The 19,348-nt window shown below is 33.0% G+C and overlaps 1 protein-coding gene across 1 annotated transcript in view; it reads left to right on the top strand.

The window, feature by feature from the left end:
* LOC119604354 (esterase B1) overlaps positions 1-10,759 on the top strand; it is a 23,364-nt gene extending 12,605 nt beyond the window's left edge. Inside the window, exons 2-6 of the mRNA XM_037956932.1 lie at positions 6,190-6,502; positions 6,752-6,902; positions 6,960-7,520; positions 7,596-7,765; positions 9,983-10,759. Coding sequence (XP_037812860.1) covers positions 6,190-6,502; positions 6,752-6,902; positions 6,960-7,520; positions 7,596-7,765; positions 9,983-10,453 — 1,666 coding nt within the window. The 3' untranslated portion in view covers positions 10,454-10,759. The remainder of the gene's footprint in view (positions 1-6,189; positions 6,503-6,751; positions 6,903-6,959; positions 7,521-7,595; positions 7,766-9,982) is intronic.
* The last annotated feature ends 8,589 nt before the right edge of the window (positions 10,760-19,348 follow it).

Here is a 19,348-nt window from a genome sequence, read left to right as displayed (position 1 = left end):
ATATAAAACTGTATTTTAATAATGACTAATTTAAATAAAAAAGTAACAAAAAAAAATATTAAAATCTTTTTTTTGTTTATGTTTAATTTAAATAAATAATTTCTATTTAGAGACAATAGAATAATTCATTTAAAAATTGTTTTACATGCAGTTTTTTTAATATTAGACTTTTGTTTTTTGCTGTTTAAAAAAAATAAAATAAATGACATTCTAATGTGATATGTATGTAATATAATTAGTAGTTTAATTTAGATGAAAATTTATTGTCATCAGTTTTAGCTTATTTTTAATTTAATGATAGTTATTTTTAATTAAAATTAAGTGTGTAGTTTATTTAAACTTGTTTTTGTTAATGAAAGCCTTTTTTGTTTAGTTTACTATTTTGATAATGAAAAAGTAACAATAGTAAACATGAAAAATGTTATTTAATGAATAACTGATAAAATAATATAAAACTACTTAAAATGCATTACTAAGCGAAATTATAATTATTTTTATAAGAACATAAGCAAATGATAACAAATTAAATTTTTTGACTAAAATTTTCCTTTTAAGCGATACTAACGCTTCTGTGTCCATGTCCAAAGTAATTGAGAATTGTAGATTGATTAAATGATAGACTGACATACAGACAAATGTACATATATAGTATGTATATTAAAAGTATTCTCTATTCGGAAAGACATATATACATAACCAGTAATTCTAATTAGGCTAAATCAACATTTCTTTCCTAAAGTAATATCAACTATAAGAACAGCTGCATTAATACTCCCAAATTAGAAAAAACCTTATAAGCCGTATTTTAAATAAATTAATTAAAAGATAATTGTATGTTAATAAAAACTGAAAAAGGGTTAACAAAAATTTTCATTCCAAATCTGTGCAGCCAAATACAAAAATAGTTAATCTGTTTTAGAATAATAATTTCTCAGCTGTTGAAAACAAGACAAATCATCCATTTTAAACACTAGTTTTTCCTAACGACTTATACAATTGAATATACTGTTGACCAGACTACAGCTTAGACTACAGACTAAAATATAGACGAAACTATAGGCAAGATTATAAACTAGACAATGGAATAAACTATGGACTATACAATAACTGGACCATTAAGTAGACTATGGAATAAACTACAGAGTAGATAATAGACCAGACAATAGACCAGTAGATTATACACTAGACTATAGACTAGACTATCGAATAGATATAGCTATAATTATCGATTGGAATATAGAGTGGACTATACAATTGAAGAAAATAAATAACTAGATTATAGACTACACTATATACTGTAGACTAGACCATAGACTAGACCCTAGACAAGACTATATGTAGACTATACAATAGACTAGAGACTATACTATAGACTATAATATAGACTAGACTATGGACTAGACTACAGACTATACTATAGACTAGACTATAGGCTTGTCTACGGTATAATCTGTAGTCTAGCGACTATAGACTAGACTATAGACTAGACTATAGACTAGACTATAGACTAGACTATAGACTAGACTATAGACTAGACTATAGACTAGACTATAGACTAGACTATAGACTAGACTATAGACTAGACTATAGACTAGACTATAGACTAGACTATAGACTAGACTATAGACTAGACTATAGACTAGACTATAGACTAGACTATAGACTAGACTATATACTAGACTAGGACTAGACTAGACTAGACTATAGACTAGACTGTAGACTAGACTAGTAGACTAGACTGTAGACTAGACTGTAGACTAGACTATAGACTGTAGACTAGACTATAGACTAGACTGTAGACTAGACTGTAGACTAGACTATAGACTAGAGTGTAGACTAGACTATAGACTAGACTATAGACTAGACTATAGACTAGACTATAGACTAGACTATAGACTAGACTGACTAGACTATAGACTAGACTATAGACTAGACTATAGACTAGACTATAGACTAGACTATAGACTAGACTATAGACTAGACTATAGACTAGACTATAGACTAGACTATAGACTAGACTATAGACTAGACTATAGACTAGACTATAGACTAGACTATAGACTAGACTATAGACTAGACTATAGACCTAGACTATAGACTAGACTATAGACTAGACTATAGACTAGACTATAGACTAGAACTATAGACTAGACTATAGACTAGACTATAGACTAGACTATAGACTAGACTATAGACTATACTATAGACTAGACTATAGACTAGACTATAGACTAGACTATAGACTAGACTATAGACTAGACTATAGACTAGACTATAGACTAGACTATAGACTAGACTATAGACTAGACTATAGACTAGACTATAGACTAGACCTATAGACTAGACTATAGACTAGACTATAGACTAGACTATAGACTAGACTATAGACTAGACTATAGACTAGACTATAGACTAGCTACTAGACTAGACTAGACTATAGACCTAGACTATAGACTAGACTATAGACTAGACTATAGACTAGACTATAGACTAGACTATAGACTAGACTATAGACTAGACTATAGACTATAGACCTATAGACTAGACTATAGACTAGACTATAGACTAGACTATAGACTAGACTATAGACTAGACTATAGACTAGACTATAGACTAGACTATAGACTAGACTATAGACTAGACTATAGACTAGACTATAGACTAGACTATAGACTAGACTATAGACTAGACTATAGACTAGACTATAGACTAGACTATAGACTAGACTATAGACTAGACTATAGACTAGACTATAGACTAGACTATAGACTAGACTATAGACTAGACTATAGACTAGACTATAGACTAGACTATAAACTAGACTATAGACTAGACTATAGACTAGACTATAGACTAGACTATAGACTAGACTACTATAGACTAGACTATACTATAGACTAGACTATACTATAGACTAGACTATAGACTAGACTAGACTATAGACTAGACTATACTATAGACTAGACTATAGACTAGACTATAGACTAGACTATAGACTAGACTATAGACTAGACTATAGACTAGACTATAGACTAGACTATAGACTAGACTATAGACTAGACTAGACTATAGACTAGACTATAGACTAGACTATAGACTAGACTATAGACTAGACTATAGACTAGACTATACTATAGACTAGACTATAGACTAGACTATAGACTAGACTATAGACTAGAGTATAGACTAGACTATAGACTAGACTATAGACTAGACTATAGGCTAGAGTATAGACTAGACTATAGACTAGACTATAGACTAGACTATAGACTAGACTATAGACTAGACTATAGACTAGACTATAGACTAGACTATAGACTAGACTATAGACTAGACTATAGACTAGACTATAGACTAGACTATAGACTAGACTATAGACTAGACTATAGACTAGACTATAGACTAGACTATAGACTAGACTATAGACTAGACTATAGACTAGACTATAGACTAGACTTTAGACTAGACTATAGACTAGACTATAGACTAGACTTTAGACTAGACTATAGACTAGACTATAGACTAGACTATAGACTAGACTATAGACTAGACTATAGACTAGACTATAGACTAGACTATAGACTAGACTATAGACTAGACTATAGACTAGACTATAGACTAGACTATAGACTGACTAGACTATAGACTAGACTATAGACTAGACTATAGACTAGACTATAGACTAGACTATAGACTAGACTATAGACTAGACTATAGACTAGAACTATAGACTAGACTATAGACTAGACTATAGACTAGACTATAGACTAGACTATAGACTAGACATAGACTAGACTATAGACTAGACTATAGACTAGGACTATAGACTAGACTATAGGACTAGACTATAGACTAGACTATAGACTAGACTATAGACTAGACTATAGACTAGACTATAGACTAGACTATAGACTAGACTATAGACTAGACTATAGACTAGACTATAGACTAGACTATAGACTAACTATAGACTAGACTATAGACTAGACTATAGACTAGACTATAGACTAGACTATAGACTAGACTATAGACTAGACTATAGACTAGACTATAGACTAGACTATAGGACTAGACTATAGACTAGACTATAGACTAGACTATAGACTAGACTATAGACTAGACTATAGACTAGACTAGACTACTATAGACTAGACTATAGACTAGACTAATAGACTAGACTATAGACTAGACTATAGACTAGACTATAGACTAGACTATAGACTAGACTATAGACTAGACTATAGACTAGACTATAGACTAGACTATAGACTAGACTATAGACTAGACTATAGACTAGACTATAGACTAGACTATAGACTAGACTATAGACTAGACTATAGATTAGACTATAGACTAGACTATAGACTAGACTATAGACTAGACTATAGACTAGACTATAGACTAGACTATAGACTAGACTATAGACTAGACTATAGACTAGACTATAGACTAGACTATAGACTAGACCATAGACTAGACTATAGACTAGACTATAGACTAGACTATAGACTAGACTATAGACTAGACTATAGACTAGACTATAGATTAGACTATAGACTAGACTATAGACTAGACTATAGACTAGACTATAGACTAGACTATAGACTAGACTATAGACTAGACTATAGACTAGACTATAGACTAGACTATAGACTAGACTATAGATTAGACTATAGACTAGACTATAGACTAGACTATAGACTAGACTATAGACTAGACTATAGACTAGACTATAGACTAGACTATAGACTAGACTATAGACTAGACTATAGACTAGACTATAGACTAGACTATAGACTAGACTATAGACTAGACTATAGACTAGACTATAGATTAGACTATAGACTAGACTATAGACTAGACTATAGACTAGACTATAGACTAGACTATAGACTAGACTATAGACTAGACTATAGACTAGACTATAGACTAGACTATAGACTAGACTATAGACTAGACTATAGACTAGACTATAGACTAGACTATAGACTAGACTATAGACTAGACTATAGACTAGACTATAGACTAGACTATAGACTAGACTATAGACTAGACTATAGACTAGACTATAGACTAGACTATAGACTAGATAGACTATAGACTAGACTATAGACTAGACTATAGACTAGACTATAGACTAGACTATAGACTAGACTATAGACTAGACTATAGACTAGACTATAGACTAGACTATAGACTAGACTATAGACTAGACTATAGACTAGACTATAGACTAGACTATAGACTAGACATAGACTAGACTATAGACTAGACTATAGACTAGACTATAGACTAGACTATAGACTAGACTATAGACTAGACTATAGACTAGACTATAGACTAGACTATAGACTAGACTATAGACTAGACTATAGACTAGACTATAGACTAGACTATAGACTAGACTATAGACTAGACTATAGACTAGACTATAGACTAGACTATAGACTAGACTATAGACTAGACTATAGACTAGACTATAGACTAGACTATAGACTAGACTATAGACTAGACTATAGACTAGACTATAGACTAGACTATAGACTAGACTATAGACTATAGACTAGACTATAGACTAGACTATAGACTAGACTATAGACTAGACTATAGACTAGATTATAGACTAGACTATAGACTAGACTATAGACTAGACTATAGACTAGACTATAGACTAGATTATAGACTAGACTATAGACTAGACTACAGACTAGACTATAGACTAGACTATAGACTAGACTATATACTAGACTGTAGACAAGACTCTAGACCAGACTGTAGACTTGACTGTAGACTAGACTGTAGATTAGACTGTAGATTAGACTATAGATTAGACTATGGACTAGACTATAGACTGTATTGTGAGAAACCTAAAATGTTGACTTAAAGAAGTATTTTGCGAATATTTATTAGTAAAACTACTCAAGCTTCAACAGAAAATATTTATTCACATAGATCTTACAACTTCAAGGTACACACCCAGAACTACAGGGTAAATATTTAACCAGATATTTAGTTGTTTTAGTACGTGTGGCAATTATAGCTTCCATGTAGGTGTGCTAGAAATATTAAAATGTTTATTAACAGATTTCCCCTAAAATATGCTATGAAAACTTTTAAAATTTAATTAATTTACTACACTTTTCTAATCACTTTTATTTTATCAAAAACGTTTTTCTATACCATTTTTAGATGCATTGAAAATAAATTTCTAAACTATCGTTTAACTACCAATGAAACGGTGGTAGCTGAAACTGAATATGGCAAAGTTAAAGGCGTTAAACGTTTAACTGTGTACGATGATTCCTACTACAGTTTCGAGGGTATACCGTACGCTCAACCCCCAGTGGGTGAGCTGAGATTTAAAGCACCCCAGCGACCAACACCCTGGGATGGTGTGCGTGATTGTTGCAATCATAAAGATAAGTCAGTGCAAGTTGATTTTATTACGGGCAAAGTGAGTGGCTCAGAGGATTGTCTTTACCTAAGTGTCTATACGAATAATGTGAGTATATTTATGTACATTATTGAAATGTTTAAGAATTTATATGATAATTTATTAGAGAGATTTTTGGGGAGTTTATGTGTTCATTAGCTCACACAATATTAATTATGTTATAGAAATATTAATGCGCTTGTGTTTATTAGATATTTATCTATTAGTTTACTTTAATTGCTTAAAAGTTGAAAATATTGATTTTTAAGGTATTGTTTTAAGAAATTTTATTTAAAAGTTTTTATTTTTAATTTCCAGCTAACTCCCGAAACTAAACGTCCCGTTTTAGTATACATACATGGTGGTGGTTTTATTATCGGTGAAAATCACCGTGATATGTATGGTCCGGATTATTTTATTAAAAAAGATGTAGTGTTGATTAACATACAATATCGTTTGGGAGCCCTAGGTATGTCAGTTTTCATTAGCTAATAAACTAAGACTATATATATTAAACCCTTTATAGGTTTCCTAAGTTTAAATTCGGAAGACCTTAATGTGCCCGGTAATGCGGGTCTTAAAGATCAAGTCATGGCTTTGCGTTGGATTAAAAATAATTGCGCCAACTTTGGTGGCAATCCCGATAATATAACGGTATTTGGTGAAAGTGCTGGTGCTGCTTCTACACACTACATGATGTTAACTGAACAAACACGTGGTCTTTTCCACCGTGGTATACTTATGTCGGGCAATGCTATATGTCCTTGGGCTAATACCCAATGTCAACATCGTGCCTTCACCTTAGCCAAATTAGCCGGCTATAAGGGTGAAGATAATGATAAGGATGTTTTGGAGTTTCTTATGAAAGCCAAGCCACAGGATTTAATAAAACTTGAGGAAAAAGTTTTAACTCTAGAAGAGCGTACAAATAAGGTCATGTTTCCTTTCGGCCCCACTGTTGAGCCATATCAGACCGCCGACTGTGTCTTACCCAAACATCCTCGGGAAATGGTTAAAACTGCCTGGGGTAACTCGATACCCACTATGATGGGTAATACTTCATATGAGGGTCTGTTCTTTACATCGGGTAAGTATTTTGAATAATTGAAAAATATAATTTATGGACAATATATAATACTTCGTTTTGCATTTGTTTTTTTAGTTCTTAAGCAAATGCCTATGCTTGTTAAGGAAATGGATACTTGTGTCAACTTTGTGCCTAGCGAATTGGCCGATGCTGAACGCACCGCACCTGAGACCTTGGAAATGGGTGCTAAAATTAAAAAGGCTCATGTTACAGGAGAAGCACCAACTGCCGATAATTTTATGGATGTAAGTATGGAAGGGAAAATGTATTGTGAATTTGAAGAGTAGAACTCCAATTTGAAGTTTATTGTTTAAAACTTAATCAGGAATATATATACATAAGTGCTTAACATAGGAGTTTTTAGATGTAGAGCATATTTGGGGTTGTATGGGTTTGATGAAATACTGGTTGTTACTTTGAGCATGGATATTGCATGTACTGTATCGAATTGTATTAAAACTTACGACCTTAAGTTTAATTACAAAGTTTACTTAAAAATACAGGCAAACGTTTAAACAGACGGACGGACACGTCTTATTAGGAAATTACTGTTGCTTCAATTGTATATATTGATTTTGTGATTTCGTTTATTACACATAGAAATATCACTCGTAGACCACATAGAATATATATATATATATATATATATATATATATATATATATATTCTGAGTCCTTGTAAAATTCCAATACCGTCTGTCCGTCCATCCGAAAATATTACCAATCGGAATATGATAGCAATCGTTTTACATATGTAAAGTTGGAAATACAATAAATGAAATTTAGCACAAGTAAGTTTTAATTACCCATAAACTATTCTGTAAGTTATGGCTAATATCAACTTATTACAAATGATCTACTCTCCTTAAAAGGACTCCTACAAAAATTTCTTCAAAGCTCATAATAAGCTTAAATGAAAGAGTAAAGAGTTCAAAAATCTTCTTGGATCGGTCCATAATTAATAATATAATACCTCCTTCAGAACTTTTCACCAGGAGATACAAAATTCCAGAATTCAGAATACCTTAAGCGAAGCCAAATATCTTGGCGTAATCTTAGACTCTAAGCTCACGTGGAAACATAATGCTGAGAGTGGAATGAAGAAGGCATTTTGTGCCTTCTATATATGTAAGAAAACCTTTAGGAAAACATGGGGTCTTAAACCATACATTGTGCACTTGGTGTACACCGCGGTCATAAGACCTATTTTGACCTACGAAGCTCTTGTTTGGTGGAGAGCGGTGGATACCAAGACTTATCTCTCTATTCTAAACAAGGTACAAATATGAGCATGTCTTGCAATCACTGGCTGTTTGAGCTCCACCCCTCAGGCTAGTCTATAGACGATGCTAAATATAACTCCCCTTGATATATAGGAATATCAAATGCATTTCTGCTAAATCTGCTCTACGACTTAAACAGTCGAACGGACTGAAGCACGACCGCATTGGTCACGGGGTTATCCTACAAAAGATAGGCAGGCCAATCATGGGGCAGGAAATAAACTACATTCTATCTACACTGAATTTTAATAAGTCATTCAAGACCAGACATGGGGTGATTGGGCCGCGAACACTGTCCTAAAGGGACGACAACTTCTCCGAAAAACTAAATCTTTTACTGTCTCCTCGACTACCTGACACCTGCACGCTCCTTCAGCTAGAGAAATATGCCATCTATACAGCCGCAAGAAGAATCCGGGAACTTAATCTCGAAAATTCGACTATACATATTTACTTGGAGAACCTTGCATCAATAAGGCTCTTAACTCCAATGTTATTAAGTCGAAAAGTCTTCTCAATGGTATTCAATCTTTGGCTCAACTGACACAACATCACGTTGATATGTGTTCCAGGACATAAGGGCATCCGGGAAAATGAAATATCTGATGAATGCACAACCAAAGGTTTGTCTCCAGACTTAACCCTTGCGCAAAAGTATATTCACACTCCGCTGACGGCGGTCAGGTGGTCAAATATCAACACTTGTAGAATATCGAGACTCTGACAACAGATAAGACTAGGACTCTCTTGTCTCTTAGTAAAAACTCGATTAGGCTTCTAACTGGTATAATTACTGGGCACTGTATGATTGGACATATGTCGGAACGTATGAGCTACCCAAGTTATAGCTACTGTAGAAGCTGCTTGGACGAAGAAGAAGTGGAATCGATACAATGTCTTCTATGTGACTGAACAGCCTTATAATAGCACAGACTACTATATCTTGGTAGAGCTATTTTTCATGATCTATACTGTCTCAGAGATGCGTCACTAATAAACATGATCGGAGACCGAACGAACCAAGTAATCAACGAAATTAGGGAATGGTAATTCTTAGGGTATCACAATGGGCCACAAGGCCTCCGAGTGAACTCGCTTACTAGCTAGCAAACCACGTAACCTAACCTTCCTCTTCTAGAACATTATTAGCAATAATTACAATGACTTTTCTTTTTTCAGCTTTGCTCCCACATCTACTTCTGGTTCCCCATGCATCGTTTGTTGCAATTACGTTTCAATCACACGTCCGGTACACCCGTTTACTTGTATCGCTTTGATTTCGATTCAGAAGATCTTATTAATCCCTATCGTATTATGCGTAGTGGACGTGGTGTTAAGGGTGTTAGTCACGCTGATGAATTAACCTACTTCTTCTGGAATCAATTAGCCAAACGTATGCCCAAAGAATCACGTGAATATAAAACAATTGAACGTATGACTGGTATATGGATACAATTTGCCACCACTGGTAATCCTTATAGCAATGAAATTGAGGGTATGGAAAATATTTCATGGGATCCAATTAAGAAATCCGATGAAGTGTACAAGTGTTTGAATATTAGTGATGAACTGAAAATGATTGATGTTCCCGAAATGGATAAAATAAAACAATGGGAATCGATGTTTGAAAAACATAGAGATTTGTTTTAGATTATAACCAAAGAGTGAGATAAATATAACGATATTTAAATTTTTTTATTTTTTTTTGTAATTATGTAATCTTTTTTATATATTTAACTATGTAGTTTTGTAAAAATTAATTCCATATATAAAATAATAATAATAATAGAACATGCAATTTAACAATTGTTGTTTTTTTTTAATATTATAAAGTCATTTGTTTTAAAATAAAATTAATATATTATTATAAATGTCTTATTTTATTATTTACAATTATTTGACTTATAACGTGTTTTAATGAAAAATATTCTCTTAAAATAAATACAATTTTGAAAGTAAATATTAATAGATAAATTAAATAAATTACATATTTATATAATTTGTACTATTTTTTAAATAATTTTTGCATGAAACCGTTAGTTGCATGATATTTGAGTGAAAAACAACAATTGATCTTTAACTAGAGAACAAACTATTATTTTAGAAAGTATATTTTTGATGTTTTGCTAGTTCCGGTTATTATCACTAGTTGTTTTCTATAATATGATTTGTATTCTGTAATAATATGAACTATAATAGGGTGTAAATATACTAGATGTGGGGATTTCCTTTATTATGTATCGCTACTAAAATATTTAATATACATCAGTTCAAGTAATTACGATTGCTTAACTTTGTACACAAAGTAATTTTCTTTTAACTTAATTTTATGGCTGATAAAAGAAACAATATTTATTTTACCTACACTTTATTAACTCTATCACATTGAATTATTAATTATGCAAACATTTATGCATATTTAATGTAAACATTTCTTCAATTAGTGGTAAGTGAGTCTGTAAAAAATTAACCCAATAACGCTGAATGAGTTAAGAAAATACAAAAAAATTTATAAATATTTTTTGGCAATATTAGGGCATACCTTGATGGGAAAATAGTGGGCCAAAGTTAAGAAATTTTACAAAATGAACAAGTAAGGCTATGCAATTCTCACAAAAGTCGGTAGGAAGGTTTCAGTTCTTTATTTATTTCAAAGTTCATAGATCTACTTGTATTTTTAAGCCAGTAATGAGCATTAAAGTCATTTTCTTAAAGGGACCTTAAGGTTAATTATAGGTTAATTATGGACCGATCCTCACAAAATATGGTAGAGAGATTTTAGCTTAAAATTAGTTTATGTCGAATTGCATCGAATTTCATTTACGCAAGTAATGAGCGTTTAAGTGATTTTCTGATGGGGACCTTAAATGAAGGGTAGGGTCAATTATGGACCGATCCCCAAAAAATTTTGTAGAGAGATGTTAGCTCATACAAAACTATATCGAATTTCATCGTTTTTTAAGCCAGTAATGAGCGTTAAAGTAATTTTCTGTTAGGGACCTTATATGCGGGATAGGGTCATTTAAGGCCCGACCCACATACAATTTGGTGGAAAGGTTTTGGCTCCTAAGATACTTATTTGTGTCAAATTTCTTCGCTATACTCGTATTTTTACGCCAATAATGAGCGTTAAAGACATTTTCAGAAGGGGACCTTATATGGGCGGGTAGGGTTAATTATGGACGATCAACATAAAATTTGGTATAAAGATTTTGGCTCATATAAAACTTACTTCTGTGAAATTTCATCGCCATACTCTTCTTTTTAAGCCAGTTACGAGCCTTAAAGTCATTTTATGGAGGGGACATTATGTAGGGAGTAGGGTCAATTATGGACCGATCCACATTAAATTAGCTGGAAAGGTTTTGGCTCCTAAGATACTTACTTATGTCAAATTTCATCGCTATACTCGTATTTTTACGCCAATAATGACCGTTAAAGTCATTTTCTGAAGGGGACCTTATATGGGGGGTAGGGTCAATTATCGACCGATCCACATATAGTTTGGAAACCTATGTGTGTCCAATTTCATCGCTATATTCGTATGTTTAAGCCAGTAATCAGAATTATAGTAATTTTCAAAAGGGGACCTTATATGGGGGGTAGGGCCAATTGTGGTCCGATGTCCGACATAATTCAGAATTTTATTTCGGAGGTCAAAAAACTGACTTATGCCAAATTTTGTGCCATTTGCTTCATAAACAACGAATTTGTGAAAGTTTGAAGCTTTTTACACAATATTCAGGGGGGTACATTTGTATGGGGGCTATGTGAAATCGTTGACCGATTTTGCCCATTTTCAATACCAAACATTTCTGATTAATAAAAAATATTTTGGGAAAATTTCATCTCAATATCTCTTTTTTTTTGTGGACGCTATCGTGCAAACAACAGACAGACGGACGGACATACCTAGATCGTCTTAGAATCCTACGAGGTCCTAGAATATATATACTTTATGGGGTCTGTAAACAATATTTCGATGTGTTACACACGGAGTGACAAAATCAATACACCCCCCCCATCTTTTTTGATGGTGGGTATAAAAAAAGAAAAATCGAAAATAAATGGCTCTGGAAAATGGGGGGAGCGGAAGTCCACAATGTCCTCTATGTGTTTTGTAGTCTTGGATGTTCTCTAACCAACACATTAGGTTCAATTTCCACAATATTTTCATAAAATTTTAATATAATTATTTTATATAAAGAACAAATAAGAATGTATACTCGGGCATGGCCGACCGCATGACATCCTACACAAGTGAGTAGTATGTTAGAAATGTGGACTATTTTTAGTAATTAAGTTTTTGTTTTTATAAAGAAAATCACAAAAGATTTGGTTGGTATATTATTTTTGTCATTCCTCTCAGAAAATTACTTTAACATTCATAATTTGCGCTAAGAATCTGAAAGAATTATTGAAGATTTAAATCCCGAAGATATCTGGGGTCTTCAGAAAATTGATTTTAACAGACAGAAATATGACTAGAGTATGATTAGAATACGAATAGAATATGACTAGACTATGACTAAAATGTGACTAGACTATGACTAGACTTTTTCAATAAGTACTGCAGGTAAACAATAACTATATTTATATAATTACACTATGATTAAACTAAAATTGTGCTAAATAAATATTCATAGAAGTTGTAAAATTTTGTTGCTAAAATTATAATAAATTTTAAAGAACACGTAGTTTTCCATACATGTGTTTCCTGGAAAAATGTTTAATAATTATTCGAATACGTTGATTAGTTCATCTGTTCGTATCTTATCCCATTATAGCCTGAGTTTGCAAAATTTTATCGTTTGGTTGTCAATAAATACATCATACAACTTACTTAAATTTATATCATGCTCGCTTTTTGGTTATCAGATTTAATTGCAAACAATTCTAAGAATCCGAAATTTTCAGAAAATATTTTTAAATTTCACCTGCTGCTCTAATATGCTATTTTCAGTGAATTGGAATTTGATCAAATATGAAATACATCATGCTAAATATACATAAATAAATTATAAGTTTTTACATTCATCTAGACACTGAATATTTCGAGTTACATGGTCAAGTAAAGCTTTTGCCAGCATTGCAACGTTATTGGCAATGATCTTGTATTTGTGCAAAAAAAAAACAAACAAAAATACAATTAAATACAAATTTTAATTTGATTCCAAATCTGTTTACAAGCGGTTCAGTAATAAACTGGTTTCTTTTACGAAATTGTCTCATTTTCAAAAGTTGTTTGTTATGATGACAAATATTAAATTAAATTTCCAGATTTGTAAATCTGTAAGAAAGAACATTTTGTTTATTATTATATAAGATGATGATTTAGATAAATATTACAGGTACTTGAGTATTTAGTGATATTAATTAGGTGATTTACGTTTAAAACTATAAAATATGTTAAAAATATAATAAATAATAAACAAAATCATGTAAATTAAGATACATATTTATATTTAAAAAATTAAAAAAAAAAAAAAAATACTAGACATTTATAAATCCTGTAAACTGCTTTACTCGTTTGCATATGTCAGTCTCAAACAATTTTTATTATTCTTATGAATCAAAAATATCGTAATGCTTACTATTCTGTCTCTTATTAAATTACAAAAACAATTTAGTTATTAAAAAATGAATCGATAAAAATAATGATTGTTGTTAGTTGTAAGTATAATATACGGAAAAACGTTATATTTTTGATAAGCAAAACTAAAACATTGACAGGTTTAAAATTTAAATTACATATTTGCTTAGAAGGTGTGAGAAATATAACGGATGATAGGGGAATTATAAAATAAATTGCTTTCAAGTAGAGTAGGGTGTGATCAATACCATGAATCCCTACAATATCAAAACAGGTAAAGATATTTTTAACTGTGACTAGGTTGTCACTAGACTATGGACTGTTCTCAGGGGAAAACTATTGCTACAACCGTGGACTAAAATACGAACTAGATTACACTAAGCAATGGACAAAAATATGGAATAGACTATGATTACATTATTGACAACACTATAGAATAGACTATATACTAGACTATATACTAGACTATAGATTAGATTATAGACCAGACTACAGACCAGACTATAGACTAGACTATGCCCCTGAGGGCGTTATACCAACGCCCTCAGGGGCAGGGTCTTCCAGTCTGCCAGTGTCGAATTTCCTCACTGGACATGTCCGCTCCGCGTTTGTTTCGCACATCCAGAAGAGACCCATGCCATTTTTTGCTGATGGCGATGTGGTCAATTTGGTTTTCGGTTGCGCGATCGGGCGATACCCATGTCTCCTTATGAATCCGCTTATGGGGGAATAGTGTACCTCCAACGACATGACTGTGATTAAGACACAGGCTCGATAGGAGTTCACCGTTCTCGGTGAACTATAACTATAGACAAGAACTATAGACTAGACTATAGACTAGACTATAGACTAGACTATAGACTAGACTAGACTATAGACTAGACTATAGACTAGACTAGACTATAGACTAGACTATAGACTATAGACTAGACTAGACTATATACTAGACTAGACTATAGACTAGACTAGACTATAGACTAGACTAGATAGACTAGACTATAGACTAGACTATAGACTAGACTATAGACTAGACTATAGACTAGACTATAGACTAGACTATAGACTAGACTATAGACTAGACTATAGACTAGACTATAGACTAGACTATAGACTAGACTATAGACTAGACTATAGACTAGACTATAGACTAGACTATAGACTAGACTATAGACTAGACTATAGACTAGACTATAGACTAGACTATAGACTAGACTATAGACTAGACTATAGACTAGACTATATACTAGACTAGACTATAGACTAGACTATATACTAGACTAGACTGTAGACTAGACTAGACTAGACTATAGACTAGACTATAGACTAGACTATAGACTAGACTATAGACTAGACTATAGACTAGACTATAGACTAGACTATAGACTAGACTATAGACTAGACTAGATAGACTAGACTATAGACTAGACTATAGACTAGACTATAGACTAGACTATAGACTAGACTATAGACTAGACTATAGACTAGACTATAGACTAGACTATAGACTAGACTATAGACTAGACTATAGACTAGACTATAGACTAGACTATAGACTAGACTATAGACTAGACTATAGACTAGACTATAGACTAGACTATAGACTAGACTATAGACTAGACTATAGACTAGACTATAGACTAGACTATAGACTAGACTATAGACTAGACTATAGACTAGACTATAGACTAGACTATAGGACTAGACTATAGACTAGGACTATAGACTAGACTATAGACTAGACTATAGACTAAGGACTATAGACTAGACTATAGACTAGACCTATAGACTAGACTATAGACTAGGACTATAGACTAGACTATAGACTAGACTATAGACTAGACTATAGACTAGACTATAGACTAGACTATAGACTAGACTATAGACTAGACTATAGACTAGACTATAGACTAGACTATAGACTAGACTATAGACTAGACTATAGACTAGACTATCGACTAGACTATAGACTTAGACTATAGACTAGACTATAGACTAGACTATAGACTAGGACTATAGACTAGGACTATAGACTAGACTATAGACTAGACTATAGACTAGACTATGACTAGACTATAGACTAGACTATAGGACTAGACTATAGACTAGACTATAGACTAGACTATAGACTAGGACTATAGACTAGACTATAGACTAGACTATAGACTAGGACTATAGACTAGACTATAGACTAGACTATAGACTTAGACTATAGACTAGACTATAGACTATAGACTAGGACTATAGGAATATGACTATAGACTAGACTATAGACTATACTATAGACTAGACTATAGACTAGTACTATAGACTAGACTATAGGACTAGACTATAGACTAGGACTATAGACTAGACTATAGACTAGACTATAGACTAGACTATAGACTAGACTATAGACTAGACTATAGACTAGACTATAGACTAGACTATAGACTAGACTATAGACTAGACTATAGACTAGACTATAGACTAGGACTATAGGACTAGACTATAGACTAGACTAGACTATAGGCTGACTATAGACTAGACTATAGACTAGACTATAGACTAGACTATAGACTAGACTATAGACTAGACATAGACTAGACTATAGACTAGACTATAGACTAGACTATAGACAGACTATAGACTAGGACTATAGACTAGACTATAGACTAGACTTAGACTAGACTATAGACTAGACTATAGACTAGACTATAGACTATAGACTATAGACTAGACTATAGACTATAGACTAGACTATAGACTAGACTATAGACTAGACTATAGACTAGACTATAGACTAGACTATACACTAGACTATAGACTAGACTATAGACTAGACTATAGTCTAGTCTATGGTCTAGTCTATAGTCTATAGTCTAGACTATAGTCTAGTCTATAGTCTAGTCTATAGTCTAGTCTATAGTCTAGTCTATAGTCTAGTCTATAGTCTAGTCTATAGTCTAGTCCTATAGTCTAGTCTATAGTCTAGTCTATAGTCTAGTCTATAGTCTATCTATAGTCTAGTCTATAGTCTAATCTATAGTCTAGTCTATAGTCTAGTCTATAGTCTAGTCTATATTCTAGTCTATAGTCTAGTCCTATAGTCTAGTCTAGTTGTCTAGTCTAGTCTAGGCCATGGTTGACGGAAATTACATGGAATCTTATAAAACAGCGTACAGAGAAGAAAAACATAGTAAACTGTGCTAAAACCAGGACTGCAGAAGCTCTAGCCCAACAAGAATAGGCCAGATTAGTACGTCAATTGACGGACTCCACATTCTCTACCATCATACCTTTGATGGATGGCAACTACAGACTAGACTGTAGACTAGACTATAGACAAGACTATAAACTAGAGTATAGACTAAACTATACTACAGACTAGACTATAGACTGGTCTATAGACTAAATATATACTAGACTATAGACTAGACTTTAGACTAAACTATTGTCAAAACCTTATATGGAGTAGACTAACTACGTATAGGCTACGGACTAGATTTTGATTAGTTTATAACTAGACAATTGCAATTAAGAGTATTCGATATTTTGTCAGCGCCGATGTTTTTAGTGCTTGCTTGATACATGTGTTTCATGTAGAGTATGTATGTATAGTGTAAGATGTAAAATACAAATGTGAACGTTAGAAGATAAAAAATGGCATTTAAAATATAATATACAATTAATTAAAAAAAATCACTATCAAAACCATGTACATATCGCAAATAAAAAATAAACTACCTACTTTTATAACAAGCCAGCCTTAAAAACAAAAAATATCAAGCTTATTACACTCTACTTCATTATATTGTAATAATATTATATTAATTATTAAAAAAAGAAAAAAACTTTTAAATGTATTTTAACACCTGTTGTAATGGTTGTAGCTATGGAAACCCAGTCGTGCTCACACACTCACATCAACAGCAGCTAACAAATAAACTGCAAGGATATTATGGTCTTGTACTTGTATAAATTGACAAGAAAATTAAGGTGACTAGAATAAATAAAAAAAAATTGCAACCAATAATATTTTGATTTACCAATATAATAAACCTCTTTATAACACTCATTCTAACAAACACTTTGGTGTTGGCTATAGAATACACGCAGACACCTACACATGAGTCAACATAGACAGGAAAACAAATACATTGATAAGATAACCCTACAGTTTGGTGATGGATGATACTACATAGTGGTTTTTATACCAATTTACAGATTATGTAATACAGTCGATTTATTTGAATTTTTCTATGAACTTTTTTAAAGCGACTACTCCCCACATTACATAGGGATACTAATTTGGAGCCTCATTTTCTTCCGAAATTTCTTGAAAAATATTATCTAAAAGGGACACATTAACTTCCTTTTAACTGTTGTGATGTACGCGAATGCTTTCGAGTCTATATGTATATAGGTGAGAGAGTGTGAGAATTTGAGGTGTAACTGTGCTAATAGAAAATAGCTTAAAGCCGCATAAGAGTTTATATTGCTTCTAAAATATAAAAACAAACAAAAGCGGCAGAAGAGGCTGCGGAGAGAAAAAAAGGAAAGAAAGAAAGGGAGAGAGCAAGAGGAGGGGGGAGGGGGGAGGGGGGGGGGGGCAAGGGGGGGGGGGCGAGAGGGAAAGGGCGGGGGGAGACAAGGGAGGAAAGCAGGGAGGGGGGGGGGAGGGGGGGAGGGGGAGAGAAGAAAGACCGGGAAAAAGGCAGGAAGAGGAAAAAGGGGACGCGAGGGAGGGGGGGGAGGAGGAACAAAACGCACGAACGAAACAACGAACGAACGAACGAACGAACGAACGAACGAACGAACGAAAACGAACGAACGAACGAACGAACGAACGAACGAAACGAACGAACGAACGAACGAACGAAGAACGAACGAACGAACGAAGAACGAACGAACGAACGAACGAACGAAGAACGAACGAACGAACGAACGAACGAACGAACAAAACGAACGAACGA

The sequence above is a fragment of the Lucilia sericata genome, unplaced genomic scaffold (genome assembly GCF_015586225.1).
Source record: "Lucilia sericata isolate MDLA Ls3-8-SP2 unplaced genomic scaffold, ASM1558622v1 Contig000384F_arrow, whole genome shotgun sequence".
In the NCBI taxonomy this organism is placed as follows: Eukaryota; Metazoa; Arthropoda; class Insecta; order Diptera; family Calliphoridae; genus Lucilia; species Lucilia sericata.
The sequence above is the reverse complement of the archived record's forward strand: the minus strand, read 5'-3'. Positions and strand labels throughout refer to the sequence as shown.